General features: G+C 39.4%; 1 protein-coding gene across 3 annotated transcripts in view; it reads left to right on the plus strand.

The window, feature by feature from the left end:
• Positions 1 to 23,661, plus strand: part of Vldlr (very low density lipoprotein receptor) — a 37,521-nt gene that overhangs the window by 5,147 nt on the left and 8,713 nt on the right. For all 3 annotated transcript variants that reach the window (XM_071600602.1, XM_071600603.1, XM_027954770.2), the window contains 13 exons: positions 8,289 to 8,408; positions 12,898 to 13,020; positions 14,351 to 14,473; positions 16,168 to 16,539; positions 16,642 to 16,764; positions 16,849 to 16,971; positions 17,650 to 17,769; positions 17,873 to 17,998; positions 18,492 to 18,663; positions 19,288 to 19,506; positions 20,389 to 20,507; positions 22,002 to 22,141; positions 22,466 to 22,607. In XM_071600602.1, the coding sequence (XP_071456703.1) occupies positions 8,289 to 8,408; positions 12,898 to 13,020; positions 14,351 to 14,473; positions 16,168 to 16,539; positions 16,642 to 16,764; positions 16,849 to 16,971; positions 17,650 to 17,769; positions 17,873 to 17,998; positions 18,492 to 18,663; positions 19,288 to 19,506; positions 20,389 to 20,507; positions 22,002 to 22,141; positions 22,466 to 22,607 (2,022 nt within the window). The remainder of the gene's footprint in view (positions 1 to 8,288; positions 8,409 to 12,897; positions 13,021 to 14,350; positions 14,474 to 16,167; positions 16,540 to 16,641; positions 16,765 to 16,848; positions 16,972 to 17,649; positions 17,770 to 17,872; positions 17,999 to 18,491; positions 18,664 to 19,287; positions 19,507 to 20,388; positions 20,508 to 22,001; positions 22,142 to 22,465; positions 22,608 to 23,661) is intronic.

Below are 23,661 nucleotides of genomic sequence, written 5' to 3' on the forward strand. Positions count from 1 at the left end.
ATATAGTTCCCAATATGGTGAGTGAATAGGATTCCTATTTTATAGACTGCCTCTAATCTTTAGTATTCTTAAGAAAGTTTTCCCAAGACCTGAGTTACTAAAGGATCTCTAAGTCTAATAAATAGGTTATAAACTGAAGCCAGTCTCCATTGTACATCTGCTTGAAACCAGTAGATGTACACCCACGGAGCACCCACCCATATGTTGTATGGCACCAGACAGACGTAGGCAACACAGTGACCACAGAGTTCATGGCATTTCTTCTAGTGGGGAAGTCAAACTGGGAATTCAGTGATCCAAAGACATACTAGGATAGGAGCTCTGAATTAAAGGGAGTAGATCTGGTATTTAAGATTTAAACATGAAAGCAATAAATGGCAGCTGAAGATTGCCAGAGTTCCCATATACTATTGGAATTATAGCTCATGAAGTTTCACTAAATTCTCCAAGAACTTAGACTTTAACATGATGCCAGGAATTATCCCATCTCTGCAGATGATCTTGCAAAGCTGATACAACTCAAGCAACAATGGATTGCTGCCAGCATGACCGGAGAGCATTACAATGGCAGAAATAAAATCTGAGTCCAGGAACATCAAACTCTTAAACTTACCAGTTAGGGGCTGCTGATTCCCAAGTACTGGAATCTATTCACATGAAAATGCAGCTGACACACTCATTCTGACATACAAGTGTGTGAAAGTGTATTGTTTTTTAATGATAATGTGCCACAAGCAGGAGATGAAGGTACTCTCATAGGCATAGGAAACAGGGGCCTTTCTAACCTGAACTTTCAAATATTCTAGCTTGTAAAGCAGGTAATCACACTTAGTTTCAGGTTCGGAAAAACTGGGGAGAATATTCTAACAGAATTCACACCTGCTTTATTACTGAATTAACAAATCAATGCATGCATCCAGGTCTAGTAACTAGGGTCTAGAGAATCTTTGGATGTCAGACACTAGGTTCTGAGTTATAAAGATGATCTACAGGCCCCACCTTAGGGAATCTGCGTCTAAAGGTAGAAACAGGTAGATAAGCACATCTCAGTGGATGGTGTTTGTGAAGGCATAGGGAACTATGGGAAATAGCCAGACCACATCTGGTTCTGTCCCAAAAGGCATACGAGGGCCTCATTGAAGAGGTACCATCTGAGCCCACTTCTGGTGGATGAGTGAATAGGAGTGACATGGGCAGGAGGAATCAAAGCAAATGTAGAGGTGAGCTGAAGCATGAGGAAATGACTGAGGCCTCTTAAAGTGTTAGCTCAGCTGCTATAACCTGAGCAGGTGATGACCAAAAGGGAAAAGTTTGGGGACACTAGTAAGGAACTTAAACTAAATCCTAAGGACAGTGGGAATCCAGGAAATGATCCCATCCTTGGCTCTTCTGGCCATTCTGGGTTGCTTGAATCACTGTCTCAATTTGGACAGAGAATGTGACAGCCTGGAAGCAAAAGAACAGGAGACCTAAATTTAGATCAAGTGAGTGATGAGGGCTTAGATATGGCCAGGGCTAGATGGCCAAATGTCAGAAGAAAAGAATCTGGGTTCATTTCTCAACTACTGATTTAGTGTAAACAATGGGACTGATTAAAGCTAGGACACATGAAGAAAGGGAGAGAGATTTTAGAAGAATCTCTTTACTATATATGCCTATTAAGGAATCCAAATAAGTTTTACCTGCAATAATGGACTCAAGAGGTTGTTATCATCACTTCTGTTATAAAAGAGTAGCATTTATCTCCTATGTCCTTTCAGTGATGAACATAAAGGCTTATGAGGGTTAATAGTATGGATAGTAATAGAACCTTGAAAAGGCCTCTTCTGTTATGTATAGAATTCATAACTTCTTAACCTTATTGCCATAGTCTTAAAGTATACTGCAAGACCAACACAATTGACATTAACTCTTCAGAAATGCAAGTGAGGGCCCCTCCTGGACCCACTGCATCACATTCTGAGGGGTGGACTCAGCATGATGCGATAGCAAGTCTTGCAGAGGATTCTGATGTATACTAGGGCTGGGGAACAACTGTTTTAGTTAATTACCCACAGAGCCTTATAACTTCCTGGGTGTATCATGTTGAGAACTTTTGCTCTGCCTTGACTAGTGTGCTTAGACAAGCAAACCAAGAACTGTAGCCCTGTTAGAAAAAGACTTGCTAAGGGAATTCTGGCAGCATTTTTTAAAAACTATAATGGGAAAGGAAAATAGAGGTCTAGCTCAATAATAAAACTGTACTAAGAGAGTATCATTCTGATAAGTGAATCCACTTAATTCTGGATTAATTTAAGCCAGCTCTACTATCTAAATTCCAAGTCAAAATATTCTAGAAGGTACAAAGTCCCGAATTGTGTGCTTATTCTAGAAGATACATAATCCTGAGTTTACTCATGTGCATGATATCAGAAGGCAGAGTGCCTGGCTTAACATCCTAGCCCTATCTTGGGCAATTTCTATATTTCCCTTCTCCAAACAGGTTTCCTGAACTTTAAATGGGAAGTAATAATGCTGACCATGAACAATTGAGGATTAAATGAGTTAGGAGACATGAAGTCTTAGAGCCATGTTTGACCAACAACAAAAGCATTCAATTATTTATCTTTGATTCTTATTATCTTCATCAGATGTAAATGGAAAAACTGTTTGACAATCTAACTGTAAAATTCACTTATTTCAGTGATTAAGAAAAATTATCCAAAGTAGTTAGCAGTTTGTAATTAACTCCTAAACTGGTTCTTAATGTTTCCAAGGCTGACTTTAGGATCAGAACCTCTTAGCACCTTGTTGCAATATTTTCCCTCTGATCAACCTCCTATCCTGTAGAAAAACTTCTTTGCTGACTCAGAAATCTGTTTATCCTAAAAGGAGTTTTAGTCTATGAATAGAAAATTTGGCTTTAAGTAGCAAGCATTAAAGGAGAAGTGAACTAGACTAAAAATAAATGCCCTTGGTGGCCCCAGAAGTGCCAAAACAAATGGACTGAAGAAATTCCAGCAGATGATAACACCTTTATGCGTGAGCAATGAGGAAGGACATGAAAGAAGTGAATTCTGGGCTGGATAGCCCCACAGTGTGGCCACATGAGCCCCTCTGTGCAGATTCAAGTGCATGCTAAGCCTGAAACTCAAAGACGTCTCTATATTCTAGGCATTCATGTTGGAGCACTTCTGCCAAGATGCCCACTGAGAGTCCTATAGGAAAGTTGTATCCTATCTTAGAAGCTTGGTTTTTACTGTAAGGTCTGTGCAGTTTTTAACTGAAGCTTAATTGTAGGAACAATTAGACGACAGCAGGCTGACTTCTATGTGTATTAAAAATCCTCAATCTTTTGGAGCCAAGCGAGTTGCCATCACGTCTGGGCAGGTTTAAACTGTTTAGGTAGCAAGTCTCATGGGACACTGTTGCCTTGAAGGAAGTTTGTGTAGTCTGATTCCATAGATATGAGTGACAGTGAAAGCAAGTGATTCTTGGGGAATTCACTCACTGCTAATTTAAATAGACACATCAGTGAGTAGGTACAAATGACTCAAAGGCCTCTCACCCAATGGGACACAATATTCATTCTACTAAGTATTAGAACTAGAAGGAAACCTAGACAGTGCAATTTCTTAAAGTAAGAGGACCGTTTTCAAATTATCTCACACAAAACTCTAGTATTGAAAAGAAAATCTTCCTGGGTGAAACAACTGGGGATTCCTCCTCCAAGACCTTCCTCCTCACTTCAATACCCCTGAAGCCCTAAGGCAATTCCTGTGAAACACTATGACTATAAGGAACCGCTGAGAATTTTATTTTACTCCAACTTTTCATATTTCTGAGCAGAAAGATCCTGGACTGTAGAATACCTAGTACTTTGACTTCCAAGGTAATTCTTTCAGGTATCATTAGGCTTTAGCTTAACCTGAGAATTAAAAAGAACCTTGAGTGTTGATGATTTCAAGTTCAGCCTGTTTCCTTTATGAAAATATAATACTGAACTTGAGATTTAACTGTCATGGATGGAAACAGACTACAAGTCTACAATCCTGTAATCCCCAGAGCTTTGGAAACCAAAAGCTTCTTAACTCATTTGGTGCTTTAAATTCTACCTCTTTGTGCAGTAGCAGTCCCAGTTGAACACTGAAGATGGAAAGGTAGACTCTTTGGGGAACTTGGAGGGAAGACCCACAGTATTCTCATCAAGTGGCTGTTATCTTAGTATTCAATATAGCATTTGAGCTCTTCCTGCTCTTCATGAAGCAGGGAATTAAATGGAACTGGAGGGAACTTTCTGCCTATGAGAGTCTCTCAAAACAAATTGCTTAGAAAGGTAGGAAACAGATAGGGATGTCCATGAAGCTTAAGGTCTTTATTTGCCCTCTTTTTTAAAAAAAAAAATTTTTTTAGTTGTAGTTGGGCACAGTACCTTTATTTTATTTATTTATTTTTATGTGGTTCTAGGATTGAACCAGGGCCTCACACATGCTAGGTGAAGGCTCTATCATTGAGCCCCAGCCTCAGCCCTAGCCCCTTTATTTGCCTCCTTTAAAGCATCCTTTATAAAGCCAGCTACCCTGCCTGCTCCAACTCTCATCTCTCCCCTCTTTTAGACAAGCAGGGATGTATTGGTAGTACATTGAACTCCTAATTCCAGTTGTCCCTCCTTCCAAATGGAATGCCATGTTTGTGTGATGGTGAAATGCAGCTTTATGACAGGCAGACAGCAGTTGGATGCAGTGGACATGTGGGATAAGAAAGGCAGAAATTAAACTCCTTATTGTCTTAGGACATTGGAATGAACACTAAGAAAATCCTATGTCTGTTAAGAGCTTGCTTAATATACATTCCTGAGGCAGAATTGCTGGGATTCTAATATAACTTATTATACTTGGTAGTTTTGTATTACAACTAAATTCACCTCTTCAAGGTCATAGAATATTGTATGCTGGCATTTAATCTGAGGTCAGCTTGAGCACCTGCAAGATCTGTAGCTTAAAAACTAATTTTTAAGAAGGTTATCTTCCAAGTACCTCACTTGGGACCTGGAAGTGGTACATCATTTGACAGTGGAAAATCATCTTTTGACATCTACTGTTAAGCTTTATCCAAGTCTGATTATATGTTTATCATTCTGACTATGTCAATGTCAGTGCTTTTGTCTCATTTTGACTTGACCTTTGGTAAACTAAAACACTTAAAAAATTCAAAGCCTTTCAATCTTCACTGTATTCTAACAGCAGTTCTCTACCTACAAATAGTTATTTTACTACTTTTTCAAATAAAGTACTCAAAGTAGACTCTTACTACTCCCACAGGTCCTAAGGACACTGAACTATTGCAAGTGGCCCCTGGAACATGAATCCACACATTAATAATATTCTAAGCATACATGGTTAATGGGGACAAGAGGAGGAGGCAGCCAGGTACCTCACACTGGCTTAGTGGTAGAAAACAAACAGGTGGTACTTCAAATAACTATCTCTATCTCCTCTTATTTCCCATTATAACTCCCTAGAATCTTATATTCAATTAAAATATTTATAGAATTAATAAATATTGTGAAATGCTGATAGGAAATGCCACTAAAACATATTGCTTTGCAGCCAGATCCTAGCTTGACTGGACTCTTGGGAGTAGAATAGTAGATAGAGTTTTAAAAGCAATGTATTTAGTACCTGAAGGTAACCACAACCATATGGTAATCTTCACTGGAACCAAATTTTAATCTCCCTGAGAATTAGCCAGAAAGCATAGAATTCTGCCTAGCAGCAGGGAGTGGTTGATACTAGGGAGACCAACTAGAGTATTGTGCACATAACACAAGAGTTCCAGTCTGTGCTTGTCTCTATAGTATCTGTTCTTATGCCAGCACATCCCAGCTGCAGATGCTGAGAGTGGCAGGAAATCGGAAGGCTTTCTGCTTGAGTCTCCCCCGCCCCCCAACCCCATTCTCCCAGTAATCTACATGCACTACATAAGTCCTCTGGCTTTCCCAAATATTTGTGCATGTTGGCATTAAGAATCAGGTCTGTGCCTTTTATTTCAAAGCAATAGTGTCCTCCAGAAGGACAAGCTGTCAATGATAGGAGACCCCTGTCTCCTGTGCCAGGCAAAAAACTGAGTGTCCTCCTTCAAGTCTTAGTTCATACTACAGTGAGTTAAATAGCCAAATATTAAGCCAAGGAGAACGGGCTCAGAGATACCGAATGCTCATCTGTGGCTTAACTTTCCTTTCCTTTCCTTTTCAATCATCACTAAATTAGAAACCATTTCCATTTGCCTCTTAACTATACTTCCTTGTTTCTTTTGTCTTAGAGCTGATTCATAAATGTGTTTTTCCAATTAGGCCTCAATTTCTAAGATGAGGAACCATATCTTAAACCTCTTTTTCTACCCTCTTCTTGCTGATCCCTTTCTAAACCTGCTTTACTTTGTGATAGGAACATCATTTATGAATAATATTATAGATGTGGACAAGAAATGTCATTAAAGGATTAGGATTTGGCTGCGGGATTGTAGCCACACAAATGGTTTAAACAAATGAGAGCATGAGTCCAGAGGGGGATGGGGTGCCCTTTGTGGACTATTGGCAAACTAGATTCCTTTTATCTTCATCTGGTTCCTTTGACCCCAAATCACTATTCCAGCCACTGTGTCCAATTTTTAGGAATCAAGCTGGAATAAAGGGAAGGAAAATGATTCCCTAATTTTTTAAGGATGCAGCCATACATCACTTAATAATGGAGGTACAATCTGAGAACTGTGATGTTAGGCCATTTCATCACTGTGCTGACATCAGAGTAGTTACTTACACAAACCTAGATGTTGTGGCCTACTATACACCTCAACAATACAGTGTAGCCTGCTGTTCTTGGGCTATAAATATGTACAGGAGGGAACTGTACTGAATACTGTAGGCAACTGTAACATGATAGTAAGTGTTTGTATATCTAAAAACAAAAGGTATAGTAAAATAAATATGGTATAAAAGATAAAAACTTGTGCACCTGTGTAGGGCATTTATTATGAATGGATCTTACAAGACTAGAAGTTGCTCTAGATGAGTCAGTGAGTGAGTGGTGAGGGAAGAGAAGGCCCAGGACATTACTGTGCTGACTTTGTAAACACCATGCACTTAGGCTACATTAATTTCAAAAAAAAAAAAAGAAAAGATTTTTCTTTCTTCAATAATAAATTATTCATAATTTGTTGCAACTGTTTGTTGTTATTTGGGTTTTGATGCTGGGGATGAAACCCAGGGGCTGCACACTATATAGCAGGTGCCCCATCACCATGCTGTATCTCTAAGCTTTACTGAAATTTTTTGGCTTTATAAACCTTTAAACTCTTTTTAGACTTTTTGACTATTTTGTAATAATACTTAGAACACAAACACACTGTACAAAAATATTCTCTTTATATTCTTATTCTATAAAATTTTTTCTATGTACAAAAACTTTTGTAAATTTTACTTTTTAAACTTTTTTGTTAAACACTAAGATACAAATACACACATCAGCCTAAGTCTACACAGGGTCAGGAGCATTAGTATCCCTGTCTTCTACCTCCACACTTTGTCCCACAGGAAAATCTTCAGGGGCAATAACATGCATGAAGCTGTCACCTCCTCTGAGCCTTCTTCTGGAATCCCTTCTGAAGGACCTGCCTGGGGCTTTTCTGGAGGCGGTGTCACTCTTTTCAGAAATATGTCCATGGTGGTGTGCTTGGTTTGTGTCCTTTTTGCACTATAGATTTGCCTATAAGCAGATAATGTGCCAGAGCATTGTGCTTTATTAATGAAAACCTCTAGGTATTGGGGTCCCTATTTTCAAACTTTTTAAGAAGCTTGTTTAAGTCTGCAAGAGGTTCTGCTAAGCCCTTCACTGTGAATTTTCTTAGGGGTTCTTTTTCTTCTAATTTTTTTTCCCTTATTTTTCAACTATGTATTCTCTGGCAATAGGAATTCTTTAACTTCAGTTTAGTTTTTTGAGACCACTGTCCTAATCTGCATTCCATTTTGACCAAAACATCATGCAGCACTTGATTCCATTTCTTCCATTTCTATTGGCATTCCATGAGCCAGAACTTAATATCCCTGCAAGAAAGGTTAGGAATCTAGCGATTGGTATTAGCCTGTGCCCAACTGAGAATTCAGTTATTGTCAGCCACTGTCTTAAAGGCCCATCCCGTGCTGGCCCCTGAGTCTGAAGCTGTCCCTCTAGGGTCCCCATTCCTAGATTTTAGGTAACTTGTATTTCTAACTTTCTACCCTGGCTTTGCTAAATGTTTCTTCCTTATTCTAGGCAGAAAAGCCAAATGTGAGCCTTCCCAATTCCAGTGCACCAATGGCCGCTGTATAACCCTGCTGTGGAAATGTGATGGAGATGAAGACTGTGTCGACGGCAGTGATGAAAAGAACTGTGGTAAGTGAAGAGCTCAGTCGCCTCATTTGTCACCTCACTTGGACTCGTGCATGTTACTGAAATGCGATGATGGTATCTTAGTTTCTACAAGTGTGTTGAGATTCTGCAAATAAAATCCACACAAAAGAATTGCTTTGAACCCAAGTCCGAAGAATCTATACTTCCTGGTCCACAGGAACATAATTGAGTGTTTGACACGGGGTTATCAACTTGAGTATGGAATGTTGAAGATAAAGTGGAGTCCCTTTCAGATGACAGGACCTGGTTTATCTTAGATCTGGCATATGGGGCATAGGAAGCTGAGGAAAGGGAAGGGAGGACCAGAAATAGAGGCAAACAGAGGTTGCTTAGAAGTAACTTTTTAAAAATTCTCAAACGGCTCTGATCCCAGAAAAGAAAGCAAGTCACGGACACTACAAAAATCCACCAAAGTTTTAGCGTGGTAATTAACCCTGGGCATAGAAACTACAAGCCAGCAAAGACGAAAGATCAGATAAGGATTCATTTCTAATCCTGTTCCCACAATAGTTGCTGATTCTAAAGCATTAAGCAGGGCGGAAGACATTCTCTCCCCAAGAGAATGGGGATATAACATCATACCATTGATCAGTATCCAAAGATCATTGCAAAAAATGCTTGTGTGTGCGGTCTACATGACTTCACGTCAAACAGAACATCTGAGAGCTACATATCAAGGTCACATTTAGGTACCTAAAGTACATGGCTGAAGTTTTCTTTTTGAACCCTTTCTTTTGTGTTGTAAAAATCTTGAAGCAGTTTTGTGTGCAAATATTGGTTACTACCATTGTCATTTACCTTTTAAGAGATACTGTATACAGTTGTTTATTATGCACACCAGAAACACAGAAGAAAAACATAAGCTAAGCAAGGGTCTTCAATTGCCATCTTGTAATGCTCTTACCTTCTTCTTCATGCAACATTACTAAAATGTTATAAACATTGTCTTATGCTTGCTCTTTCTGATGCAATATCATGGGTGTTTTCATGCCTGTGTGCAGATTAGCAGCTCTTTTGAAAGCATAGAAAGTTCATTCTGCAATCTTGGATAAAAAAATTATCTCCAGTCTCATGACCAAGAATAGTTCTCTTGTGCTACACTTTTCCATCATTTGCATTTAACACTAAGATTTTAATCTATTCCACAAAACATTAAGTTCCATGCTATTTCTAGGTTACCTAGGTAAAACAGTTCTCAACAAATATCTCATGAGAAAGACCTCATTCTTTTCAACTGTTCTTTTGATCTAAGGAGCAATTCTTCCCTTATTCTAATTGTATATTGGGCAAAACCCATTGCTTTTTCTTAAAAAGTAATTATTTTCTTCATGTTGTAGAAGTCTTCTTTTATCATCTGACTCAGTAGAATCCAGCCTGGGCCATCTTAGGATAATTATTGTTTTTTTCCTAAAATACCCTCTACTAGCCATACTAGGAGGATTTGGGTCAAGGAAGAAGGTAGATGAACAGTACAGTGAATCAAGATCATTTGAAGTAGGAGAACTTAAATATATTACAGAATCTGTTGCTGTTTCACAGATGTAAAGAAGAGAAAGAAAGTGGAAACTTCACTCAGGAAGCTCTGATTGCTTATTCTAAAATGTTTCCTGATGTAAGGAAAAAGCTACATAATTACTTAAAATTTCCAAAGCCACCTCCTGATTCTCCTGTCTAACCTTTTGATAGGGAACTTGATTACAATTTCAGCAGAGCTCTTTCTTTCAAGCATGACAACTAGCATATTTAGTCAACTTGAGTTTAGATTCCATGAGTTATGTGCTTCTATTGGCCCCAGTAACTCATTTTTTTTAAATGTTAGGCTGAGCTGGTAAATCAGTAACTGAGACACCCTAAGTACCGTAACTGCTGGTTCACCTCCCTGGTGGCACATTGACATTTCCATCCATATCTCAAGGTCCAGTTCAAATGTCTTCTTTTTTCTTTTCCTTTTTTAAAATTAGTATTACATTTAGGCATGAACTTGGGGGTATTCTGTCACTGAGGTTCATTTTTAAATTTTTTTTTTTAAATTTTGAGACTAGGGTCTTATTACTGTCTGAGACTGACCTCACACTTGGATCCTCCAACCTTAGCCTCCTAAGTTACTAGAGTCACATGCATGTGCCACTATGCCCAGCTTTGAATATCTTTTCTTTATTCCACATCCCTGGCCAGGGTTTGCTCAGATGGAGAGAGATGAACTCTTTAACAGTTTGTTCGTCCCTATGTATCTTTGTGTGACACTTTGTTCCACAGCCAGTCTTTCATATTGTCATGACATTTTCTACTTCTTGAAATCATGTCCTCTCTTTATGGCCATTCCCCTACTGCCTCTTTTGCAAATTCTGAAATATATCATAGGTTGAATTATACCAATTAACCCTGCTGACTCTGGGTTCTTCCCAAACTGCAGAGAATGTGGGCCTCAGAGAGCACTGAATGTGTTAACACTGGGGCTTCTCTGTGAAGGTGATTTTAGAAATAGGTGTGAATCTAAGCTAATATGGCCTTTCTTATTTCCATAGCTACTTAACTCAAGGAGATGAATAATCCTTTTTGGATTACTATAATTCATCAACCCATCTTGAGTGTTAGAAATTGACTATAGTCACTATAGCCCCACTTCACAATATCTTAGGCTTAACTAGAGTGGCCCCAGGGTAAGCCCTAAATACTGAGACCTTTACATTGCTTAAGCCCCTGTCTTGAAGTGGTCCCTTTCCAACTTTTGGCAAATTGTGGTCTTTTAGTTGATTCACAAGCATAGTATACTTATTAGAGAAGAATGTTTTAAAATGGAAATTCAGGCCAGGTGTAGTGGCATACACCTGTAATCCCAGCAGCTCAGGAGGCTGAGGCAGGAGAATCGCAAGTTCAAAGCCAACCTTAGTAACTTAATGAGGCCCTAAGCAACTTAGTGAGACTCTATCTCAAAATAGATAAATAAATAAATAAGGGCTGGGGATGTGGCTCAGTGGTTAAGCACCTCTAGGTTCCATTCCTGGTAGTCCTCCCCCAACCCACCCCCCCACCAAAAAAAAAAAGGAAACTCAAGTAGAAAGTATAGGAACTTAGGCAAGGAAAGAATATAGCCTAAGAAAGAAAAGCTGTGGGCATCCTGTCTAGCTACTTTATCAAGACAGTTTCATACTTTGTGGCTCATTTGTGTTTGGGTGACCAAGCTACCTGGTTTGCTTAGGATAGTCTTTCATGCTTATTTTCCTGACATAATTAACAGTGACCCCTTGAACAGTGAACTGCATTATAATCCTAAGCATAGAGGAAGGACCTGCCCTAGGAAGAATTAAGAGGAATGACCCCTTGCCTTGGGCTATTTTGACACCAGCAGTAAGCTATGGGAATTAGCTCTGGCAGCTTCAATGACTTTTAGCAGGTTGATGTGACACCACCCCTTGACTGGGAAGGTGAAAATATCTTCTCCCTTGAATTTTAAATAGCTCTTGTCATAGTTCCCTTTAAATTTTCTCCCTTTTCTATTGGATGAGTTCCTTGTCCCCTATATACCAAAAAGGGTGACAGTATTCAACACTGGGGCTTCACCTTCTATCCACACACTAAAACATGTTTTATGAAGAGATGCCCTAGACCAGTGTCTTAGCTATAAGAAAAATACCATAGGCTGTGTGGCATAGACAAAAGAAACATATTTCTCACAGTTGTGTAGCCTGTGAAGCTCAGGGTCAAGGTCCTGGCAGATCTAGTATCTGGTAAGGACTCTTGTCCTTATTTGTGGTGTGAAACTCCTCCGAAACTCATGCTGAAATTTTATTTCCAGTGTAATCGTGCTGAGATGTGGTGGGACATTTAAGAAGTGACTTAGGTCATTAAGAGAAAACAGAGCCTTTCTCCCTGGACTGGGTTAGTTACTGAGAGAGCAGATTGTTACAAACAAGGGTGCCCCTTGTATTTTGCCTTTTCCACATACATCCACTTGTCCTTCCATGTTTCTACTGAGGCCCTGACCAGAAGCTGGGCAGATACTGGTGCCATGTTCTTGGACTGCCACCTTCCAGCCAAAATATATTTCTTTCCTTTACAAACTACCTAGTGTCAGGTATCCCGTTATAGCAAAAGAAAGTGGGCTTGAACCAAGACACTTATGCAGTACACAAATGATTTGGAAGAAATTCATGAAGAGAATACAAATATTAGTTAATCTAAGCATTCCAAACAGGCAGGAAGTTCATTGTAAGGTGTCCCTGGCCTGAAAGACAATGAACAAAGTTTGTCTTTCCTTGAATTTGGTATCATCCAAGTTTCTCAAATGAACACCTTCATCTGAAAAAATATATTATGAGTCTTCCAAAGTTGTCTGAATGTTGGCAATTGAGCATCCATCAACTCAGATTAACTTTTAAAGGAAATATATCAAAATGTAATTGGGGCTCTAAGATAGGATCGGGGTCTTGGGTGAGTGGCTTCAACTTTAACTTGTGAATGAACTTTGCAGTGAAGAAGACATGTGCAGAGTCTGACTTTGTGTGCAACAATGGCCAGTGTGTTCCCAACCGGTGGCAGTGTGATGGGGATCCAGACTGTGAAGATGGTTCTGACGAAAGCCCAGAACAGTGCCGTGAGTGTGACTTGCTTCAGATTTAAACTCTTTCAAGATATTTTGTGTTTCATAATTTAAAAAAAAATGCTTAATCTACTACTTGGTATTCATTTTCCTTTGCCTGCCTTAAAGTTTAGGTCAATTGACTCCAAGGTCATTGAAGTTATTAACAGTTGATCAGTCTCCTGTAAAGAACAAGACTGACATTCTCTTGGGTAGCTTCACTCTTGAACACTTAAGATGGAAGCCAGCAGATTTGATTAAGAACTCCTTGACTAGGTGCATAGATTTTCAAATGCTTGATAATAATGACTCTGAGCAGATGGTACTTTGGTCCTGGAAGCTAAGTCAAGACGTGAGGGTTCCCTGTGGGCCAAGCTTTTAGATGCACAGCTTTTCATATTATGAAAGAAAAGCTGTTACTGAAGGGGCAAGGTGACTAGCAATCTGGTGATTTCATGACTTTTAACAAACTTGTCACTTGTAGTTGCTAAGCAGGGACCTTATAGATTGTTCTTAAAGAAACATCATAGACATGCAAATGTACATCTTTGTCTGTAGGCTGATATTCAGGGGAAAGTCTAAGACCATAGAGGATGATGGTTTGTGATCATATAATTGGCATCGTTTGAATGTCAAGGTAAAGAAAGTCTTAGAATTCATGTAAGGCAGAGATCTGCAGACACAGAAAAAGGAAGGATCAACATGAACAAAATTTAGGTCCAGAATATGATGATGGGGGAAAAAAAAAACAACTTATGCTGAGACTCACAATTTTTTAGGCATGAAGCGAGGAGAATGATTATGATATTAGTTAAAGCAGATGAGTTCAAGACAGGCTTTACAAAGATTCAGCCTCAAATGTTAGTGAAGGACAACCTGGTAAAGTCAAGAATTAGGGCTTATTCCTACTTTGCAAGATGTAGATCCAATGGATACTGTGATGGAGGCTTATCAGGGAGCCTAGGCCATGGACGGTTTCATAGGTATTAGCCCATCTGGCCTTTGATGAAGTGGGGTTAGGTGACAGTATCTGTATGCCCACTTCATATCCAGGAGATAAATATGGCCTAGGAACAGGCCAGCCAATCAACCTAACCATGCCAAGTAAAACAAAATCCAGAATTGAGCACACCATGGAGCCTTGAAGGAGTGACATGGTCAAGGTTCTCAGGTGCACTGCCAGGTGGCATTGGTTGGCACGGCTTCTAAGGAATAGAGCTGGCGAAGGATCTGCCCAGTGTGCCAGGCCACCAAGGTACAGGTGTTACACTTCCAGGCAGTGCAGGAGCAGCAGCTTTGCACTGATCGGTTTTGAGGCTCTTTTGAGACTGTATATCATCAACAGATATGAGAACATGCCGCATAAATGAAATCAGCTGTGGCGCCCGTTCTACTCAGTGTATCCCAGTGTCCTGGAGATGTGATGGTGAAAATGATTGTGACAGTGGAGAAGATGAAGAAAACTGTGGTAAGAAGATCAGTGTGCAGTGGCATATCCCAAAGACCCTTTTCCTCAAAGAAGGGTGGGCAAGGGAAGTGAAATTAAGCATGAAGACTTACATTGACTCACTTTTCAGTGACTTCACTATCTGCTCAATCCTTGTCCTTCATAACTGCCCTAAAATTCTGAAAGCCATTCTCATGGTAACTAGCTATTGTGTGGTATTTCTTTTAGGAAAATAGAAATAAGAAGGTAATAGGGCATTTATATGTAGCAGTAGCTCAGGGAAGCAGCAATCGTGTGAGCTTTTGGCTCTGTTATAGTAATTCATAGACCTTCCTCACTTTGCCTCAATAAAATTGTAAGGTGAGTAGGGTCAGCAAACACATTCATAGGTCTTAACTAGATTGGCTTATTGGAATTAAAAAAAAAATTCCTTGAGTATTATACAAGCATTTTTTATCCCCAGGCTAGATTCTGTTACAATTTTTCCCAAAGTTAAGGTGGCAGAGAGGCATAAATTAACATTGTTGCTAGGAAATTCCTGAAGAAAATTCCACCCAATCCTTATCTCCTGTCACAGTTCCTATCTCTGAAAGCTATCTCTTTTTCCTATTCTTTCATGTTTCAGTTCTTGGAAAATCTATAAAATACTACATGTTACAGGTGAGGCCCTGGGAAAATCTCTAGGTTGAACAAACATTGCTTTGAGTGTTCTTTCAACCTACCGCCCTTTTTATATGGCCTCTAAGACCTACAGCTCCTGAGTCTGATGAGTGTGGCCTACCGATGCAGTACTAGACCAGGGAGTATACAGGCCCTGGCAGTTGAAATGCCAGACCTGCATGGAGAAGTCACCTCCTGAGGTCAATGCCACTGCACCTAGTCCAATGAGTTTTAGTGTTCAATCCTAGAATTCAGAGCTTTATACACTGGTAAGCCCTGGAGCTGCCAAGTGTTTCCCTCACAAATTGAGACATTGCTTCCCAAGAGAGTCGTGGTCTCCATTCCAATCACCACCAAATTGTGACCTTTATCTGTTTGGCAGGAATTTTAAGTCAAAGTACAAACTGGCTAATATGATTAGCTTATCATTATTAGCATACCTTGTTGCCAGATTGTGTTTCTAGCCATAGCAATGACTTTTAAAAATTGAAAGTGTTTAAGCTTTGTTATTGTTGATCCTCATTTAAAGGACCAAAAAAAAAAAAGAAGAAGAAGAAACAATGTATAGTGGTGTATGGCTTACTTCTTTTTGGTGATAATGTCTTAATGCTTACTGTGTTGTGTTACCTGTTTGCATAATGCATGCTGTGTAACCTGGCCCTGACATGCATTATAATTTAATTTAGGTGTAATTTAATCTCTGCCTTCCAAAATGAAATCTCTTACAACAGTTTAAATTTTTGATCCCTGTCCCACTAAGAGTCAATTGTGGTTCTCATGTCAAAAATAATTTCTAGTCTTCAACTATTTTCTTGGTCCTTTATTTCTGTTCTTAACTTATTCATAGTATGCCTGAATACATTTTTTTAACATGGTGAGACTGTTTCTTCAAACTTTAAGAACTTATTCTTAATATAACTCAGCTATAGCTTTTAAGCTAAGCTTGGAAGCTAAAATTAATGATCAAAAATCAATATAGTTGCTTTTTTGGATAAGAGTCTTGTCAAAAGAGCAATGCTGAAGTGCTTTCAATGGGGCATCTCCTCTCTTATTAGGCAACATAACATGTAGCCCAGATGAGTTCACTTGCTCCAGTGGTCGCTGCATCTCCAGGAACTTTGTGTGCAATGGCCAGGATGACTGTAATGACGGCAGCGATGAGCTGGACTGTGCCCCACCTACCTGCGGTGCCCATGAGTTCCAGTGCAGCACCTCCTCCTGCATCCCCATTAGCTGGGTATGTGATGATGATGCAGACTGTTCGGACCAGTCAGATGAGTCCCTTGAGCAGTGTGGCCGCCAGCCTGTTATACACACCAAGTGCCCGGCCAGCGAGATCCAATGTGGCTCTGGCGAGTGCATCCACAAGAAATGGCGATGTGATGGGGACCCCGACTGCAAAGATGGTAGTGATGAGGTCAACTGTCGTAAGTAGCTTTCTTATCTGCAAGGCATGGTCAGTTTTCTTCCATATATCAACTGGGGATAGTTTGACCAGCTTCATTCCTTTGTGTTTCCTCCTTTTGTAGCTTCTCGAACCTGCAGACCTGACCAATTTGAATGTGAGGATGGCGGCTGTATCCATGGCAGCAGGCAGTGTAATGGCATCCGAGACTGTGTTGATGGTTCTGATGAAGTCAACTGTAAAAATGGTAAGGGTTTTGGGGGGTTGGTTAGGCAAGGGATTGCTTAGCTTAGATCCACTAATGGAACCTCTCTTCTGTTTCTTGTTGTAGTCAATCAGTGCTTGGGCCCTGGAAAATTCAAGTGCAGAAGTGGGGAATGTATAGACATCAGCAAAGTGTGTAACCAGGAGCAGGACTGCAGAGACTGGAGTGATGAGCCCCTGAAAGAATGTCGTAAGTGAAGGGGTTGCTCAAGGACAGAGTGGGCAGTTTGATTCAATCCATAGTGCTAATGCTGTTTGGATCCTGCATGATGACTGGTTAAACTTTTAATGAACTATAATTTAATTGAATTGTTAGGCTTGAGGGTTAAGTTTTATGATTTGAAAATCCAGGCAGTGACAGACAAATTTGTAGTTTAGCCCCCTTAAAAATAACTGGGCAGGCACAGTGGCACACACCTGTAATCCCAGTGCTTCAGAGGCCTAGGCAGGAGGATCATGAGTTCAAAGCCAGATTAAGTAACTTAGCAAAACCCTAAGCAACTTAATGAGACCCTGTCTCAAAGTAAAACTAAATAGAAAGGGGAAAGGGCTGGGGATGTGCCTCAGTGGTTAAGTGCCCTTGGTTTCAATCCCCAATACCCCCCCCCAAAAAAAAGGATAATTGATGGGCAATAGAGAAACTTGACTAAATACTATTTAACTGATAACTTGCCAGGGATATTGGGTTGCCATTTCCCTCTATCCACCCTAAGATGCATAACTATAAAACAAATAATTAAATCTTAGAAAAATCATGAGTCTGGTGAAGCCAACTAAACAGTTATCACAAAGCCTGAATTTTAAGTGAGTAGGGTAAATATCAATTGAGAATAAGTTGTCAAGTGACTTTGCTACATTTTTATTTCAGATGTCAATGAATGCTTGGTAAATAATGGTGGATGTTCCCATATCTGCAAAGACCTAGTTATAGGCTACGAATGTGACTGTGCAGCTGGGTTTGAACTGATAGATAGGAAAACCTGTGGAGGTGAGTTGAAGAAGAGATTCTAGTCCCCCGGGGAGATGGGAAAGGGCAGAATACATCTAGCAAGGCATAGGAACAGCAAGACTAATTCTAATTTCCCTCCTAGATATTGATGAATGCCAAAATCCGGGAATCTGCAGTCAAATTTGTATCAACCTAAAAGGCGGTTACAAGTGTGAATGTAGTCGTGGCTATCAAATGGATCTTGCCACTGGCGTGTGCAAGGCAGTAGGTAAATGGACTTGGACTGGTGTTGCTCTGGTACCTTTATAAGTAAGTGCTTATAAAAGGTACAACCAGTGGCTGCAACAGTCACACCAAATACAAAACTGAATAGTACTGGAGAGCAATGCTACTAAACTCCTAGTGCAGTAGGCTAGGTTACATAGCAGACCATCTCCTCACACGTCTGCCTTGGTCATTCCTTTTGCATATGGCATCATGAATTCTTACCATATTTGCTTACTTTCTGCTTCTGAAACTAAGTGCAATTCAAATAAGTAACCTTTCGTCAGCCACCTTGTGTGGAATGCTAAACCCTAGACCGCCTTCCGAAACAGTAGGAAGCACCAGCAGGTCCCCAGGGCAGGAACTTTGGACCAGGGGCTACCTAGGTGTTCAGTATTACAGTTGCTTTGCAATTGCTCCTCTGCTGGGAGGAGGTGAATTAGAAAGACCTTGTCATCTTACAGCAAAATTTAGTCCACCTGACTTGTATCTTTCAGGCAAAGAACCAAGTCTGATCTTCACTAATAGAAGAGACATCAGGAAGATTGGCTTGGAGAGAAAAGAATATATCCAACTTGTTGAACAGCTAAGAAATACTGTAGCTCTTGATGCTGACATTGCTGCTCAGAAACTGTTCTGGGCTGATCTCAGCCAAAAGGCCATCTTCAGGTAACTTTCAGTTCTGTTCCTGGGCTTTTGGCATAAGTCACTGTCACTTGGCCTGTGGGAAGGTTTGGAGGGGTTTCTCTCATCTCTAGCTCCAATCTAGCATCTAATTATCTGGGAGTATTAAATCTAACACTGATTCTTTAGCTATTAAATTATTGTCCATTCTTAATTAGAAACTAATCGTTGTAAGGTAAAAGGTGGCTAAAGCTGTGAAACTGTAGCAGATGACATCTTAATTTCTCATATTTTCTCTCCTTTCTCTATGGTTCATTGAGAACTCAGTTCACTGAGTTCACTGTTACTATAAATAGAAATGATATAGCAGCCTTTTCTTAATGGGATTCTTAGTGGGAACTTAGAAACTCAGATGATGGCTACTGAAACAAATAGCTTCACTTAGAACTTTTGCACATATATAGAATATGTATCAGTAACTAGATAAACCTACAATGTTACTAATTTAGCATGAGTGAGAAGCATGGTTGAATAATTTGAATGGTAAGCTATGGTGTTACTAGAGTTCTTTCTGAATAAAGTCCTTGACCATTTTATAAGCAGAAAGCCCATTCTCCAGGCTCTAATGGTGTCAAACTCTTAAATTTCTTGTGACCTATTCTGTTTCAGTGCCTCAATTGATGACAAGGTTGGTAGACATGTTAAAATGATCGACAATGTCTATAATCCTGCAGCCATTGCTGTTGATTGGGTGTACAAGACCATCTACTGGACTGATGCGGCTTCTAAGACTATTTCAGTAGCTACCCTAGACGGAACCAAGAGGAAGTTCCTGTTTAACTCCGACTTACGAGAACCTGCCTCCATAGCCGTCGACCCATTGTCTGGGTTCGTATTCTATGTTTGCCATTGTCAGTCTTTTGGATGCTATCTGCTTAGATCAGGAACTTTCCTCATACATCCCAAGATTAATCAGAAACAAAGAATTTTCCAGTTCAAGGTGTCCGAGGTGCCACGGTGGAGCAACCTTGGGATGGCCCCTCTATATGGCACGTCCTTTCTTTCTGGCTCCTGTACATGTGACTGTTGGGTGGCCTTAGGGGAACTGTACTTCTGGTTTTGACTACAGAACAAGCTCTGACTTAAACCTTATGCCCCCCCAGCTTCTGTACTCCTCCTCCTCATCATCATCATCATCATTGTCTGAAAACTTTGCTGGGTTAGTTCTAAGTTATTGAACTTAAATACTAGCATGAAATGCTGGGATTTTAAACCATAGTCCCTGAAGGCTTCCAAAGTGCAAGTTGTTTAAAAGTTCAATTGAAACAAATGCCTCTCTAGAAACATATTGCTGAGGGGTTTCCTTAAGTTGCCACTAAGTCACATAGACAGGTAGCTTAGGAAGTTAACTAAAGTAATCACAATTACTCCTTACTAAGTATCATTAGAACATAATCAGCCAGCCCCTACTATAAAACTTAAGGGTATTCTTTTACTCCTCTGAGATAATTCAGTGTTTTAAAAGGAAATACATAGCCTTGACTTTGGACTGAAACTCAAATGTCAGAGTGATACCGATTACCACAGTTACTAATGAGCTTGTAGATTCTTAGGGTGAAATTTGATTTACCCAGAATATAAATTAAATCCTTAAGTCTCACTATTTGTCTCTAAAGAATCAATCCCCAGAGTTTTCTATTTCTTTTGTTTCAAGATACCACTATATTCCTTCTCACTACTGAGACATAATTATGATCTCCCTCTTCCCAGCTTTGTTTACTGGTCAGATTGGGGAGAACCAGCTAAGATAGAAAAAGCAGGAATGAATGGATTTGACCGACGTCCGCTGGTGACAGCCGATATCCAGTGGCCCAATGGGATTACGCTTGGTGTGTATGTCCTTCCTCCTCACCCACCAAATTTAACTCTCTTCATAGCATTTTCACTTATCTCCATAGTAAATTCTGGATTACAGCAGATGACTTTTCTAGTTTCCGCTATAGAGGGAACTTAGATGAGAGTGCCCGAACAACACAAATGGAATGGTAGACTTAACAAAATAATAATGCTATTCATTTGGCCTAACATGAAACATGATTTCAGGGAATCTTGCTTTTGGAGATTGTTCTACTGAATATGATGGGCACAGGTGCCTTGGCATTTCTAGAATCACAGGCTTGTAACAGTTTTCTTCTGGTTCATTAAAGAAGAACTATAAAATTCTAACCTCTTTTCTTTTACACTTTTATTTGAATATAAAATGACAGAAAGTGTGACATTCAGAAGTTGCTGTCAGAGACAAATTTATGAGATTTTTGTGGAATAATGGTTACTTTGGTAGAACTGTGTTAGATTTTTGGATTTTTACAAGTTTATTGACTGATAGTTGCTGGTTTCCTTAATTCTAAATGTGTCATTTTCATTCATTGGTAAACTTTAAAAAACATGGTCATTGTAGAAAGTTATAGTTAAGTCAATTGAATAGACTTTAAATTGCTAGTTTTCATACTTTACCTTGAGACAACAATCCTTATTTTTAGGAGTAAATACATTTTTTAATCATGCTATTCTTTGGTCAACCATGAGCTGAATTCCAAGACAAGGTATCCATATGTTTACCACTTTTTGACTTTGAAGATGAAATTCTGTTAATAAACAGGATGTCAATTGGTTTTGCTAACTGAATATTTGGATATTCAAATTTGGATTAGTGGTAATACAGAAATATTTAAGTCTCAGAATAACAGATATAATACAGATGTGAAATGAAAAAGAATATATAAGAAGGCATATGTAGAAATAAGTATGTGCATTATTTTTCATGCATATTTTCATTATATCCAAATTAAAATACATTACATCTATGTATGTGTATATATATATATATATATATATATATATATATGTAAAATATAGGTGTATATGTATATATTATGTATGTTTATATATATATTTAATATGTATTTACAATATATATTCATTTAGCTTCAATATTCTTAGGCTGTCATAATAGTGAAACAACATGAGTATTAGGTAGCTTAAACAACAATAACAAAAAATATCTTCTCTCAATTCTGAAAGATGGAAGTTCAAGTTATAGAAATCAGCCTTTTTGCTATTTCCTCATATGGCCATCTAACCTCTTAATACTTTCTGTCATGTAACATTTCTTAAGTCAGTTACTTTGAGAGTCTTCATTTGTCCCCCCAAATGAATCTAAATACAGATTCTGTATGCTTCTTCATAAGCTTTTGGGGAACCATTAAGAAAAGAATCCCTGCTGGAGAAGGAACCATGAAAGTAGAATATTAGATTCCTCAGATATTTTAATTGTAAGCCAGGGCAATAATTATGTATCATATGGTGTCAATCTTTCTACCTAGATCTTATAAAAAGCCGCCTCTATTGGCTTGATTCCAAGTTGCACATGTTGTCCAGTGTGGATTTGAATGGCCAAGACCGGAGGATAGTACTGAAGTCTCTGGAGTTCCTGGCTCATCCTCTTGCACTAACAATATTTGAGGTAAGCTATGTGTCTCACATTTGAGTTTCCACCTTTGAGTCACTATAGCACTTGGATGAGAAAAAACAAGGATGGGGAAGGACAGGAGAGTATAGGACAGCTTGAAAAATTGCTTTCATTTAAAAGCTGGTACAAATTAGAAACTAATTCCTCAAAGCACTTCAAGAAACCTGAACTTGCTTCTCTTACAGTTTTACATCTAATGTCCCAGAGCAACATTCAATAACCTTAGTCCATTAGATAGCCAGTAAATAATGATGACCCTAAATAATTGACTTCTGTTAATCCTGGGTGTGCATGCTAATTGTTGGGGCTCTGTTTCAGGATCGCGTCTACTGGATAGATGGGGAAAATGAAGCAGTTTATGGTGCCAATAAATTCACTGGATCAGAGCTGGCTACTCTAGTCAACAACCTTAATGATGCTCAAGACATCATTGTCTATCATGAACTTGTGCAGCCCTCAGGTAACCTAGAGAAACAAGTCCTTAGTGGTCACTTATTGGTCACTTCTGACCCACAACCTACTGGGAGTCAGCAGCTCTTGAGCAACTCTATAACTTTCTATAAAATGAAATGAAAATTTTGCCCTCCTGCACTCTACCTTAGATACCTCACACTTGATATTTCTTCCTTCTTAGGGAAATGGCTTCAGAATGTCACCTCATCTTTCTTTCAACCCTCAGTGTCAGGCCTTGTGTTTCTAATTCTTCCATACCCCTTTGGTCCTTCTTGCTAAGCCTGTTGCACCAGTCTCCATAGTAGCTTCTGTGCCACAAACTTTCCCTACTTCTAGTTTTCTGGGGTTTCTTTAACAAAGTACCCCAGATTGGGTTTATTAAACAATAAATTTATTTTCTTACAGTTCTGGAGGTTTAAATCCAAAAATCAAGATGCTAGCATCTTGTTGGTTCCTTTTGAGGGCTGTGAGAGGGAGACCTGCCCCAGGTCTTTTTCCTTGGCTTACAGATGGTCATCTTCTCCCCTTCTCTTCACATCATCTTTCCTCTTCACAAGCCTATGTCTCAATTTCCTCTTCTAAGAAGGACACAGTTATATCGAATGAGGGACCACCTGATGACCTCAGCTTGGTTATCTCTGTAAAGGCCTTGCCTCTAAGGTCACCTACTCAGGTCCTGGAGGTGAGGATTTCAACATACAAATTTTAGACAGGGATGCAGTTCAACCTATAACACCTACCTTCCTCCTGTGACACATAAGATTGTGCAGATCCTCAAACACATCTGGCCATATTCCATATTTTCTCCTGTTTGAAATGCTCAGCTCATCTATCTAAATGAAAACTCAAACTTTCCTTCCACTGTATAAGAGCAAGTCAAGGTAAAACCAGGAGAACATACTTGGTCTTCTCCTGATATGGACAAATAGTGACATACCTAGCTGGGGACATACCTAGCATGTTCAATGCCAAGGTTCAATTCCCAGCGCTGCAAGACAGACAGACAGTGAGAACTTCATCTCCCTTCCTTGCCTCCTTCCAAGACCTGCCTGTTGAAGACA

Source organism: Marmota flaviventris, chromosome 13 (genome assembly GCF_047511675.1).
Source record: "Marmota flaviventris isolate mMarFla1 chromosome 13, mMarFla1.hap1, whole genome shotgun sequence".
Lineage (NCBI taxonomy): Eukaryota > Metazoa > Chordata > Mammalia > Rodentia > Sciuridae > Marmota > Marmota flaviventris.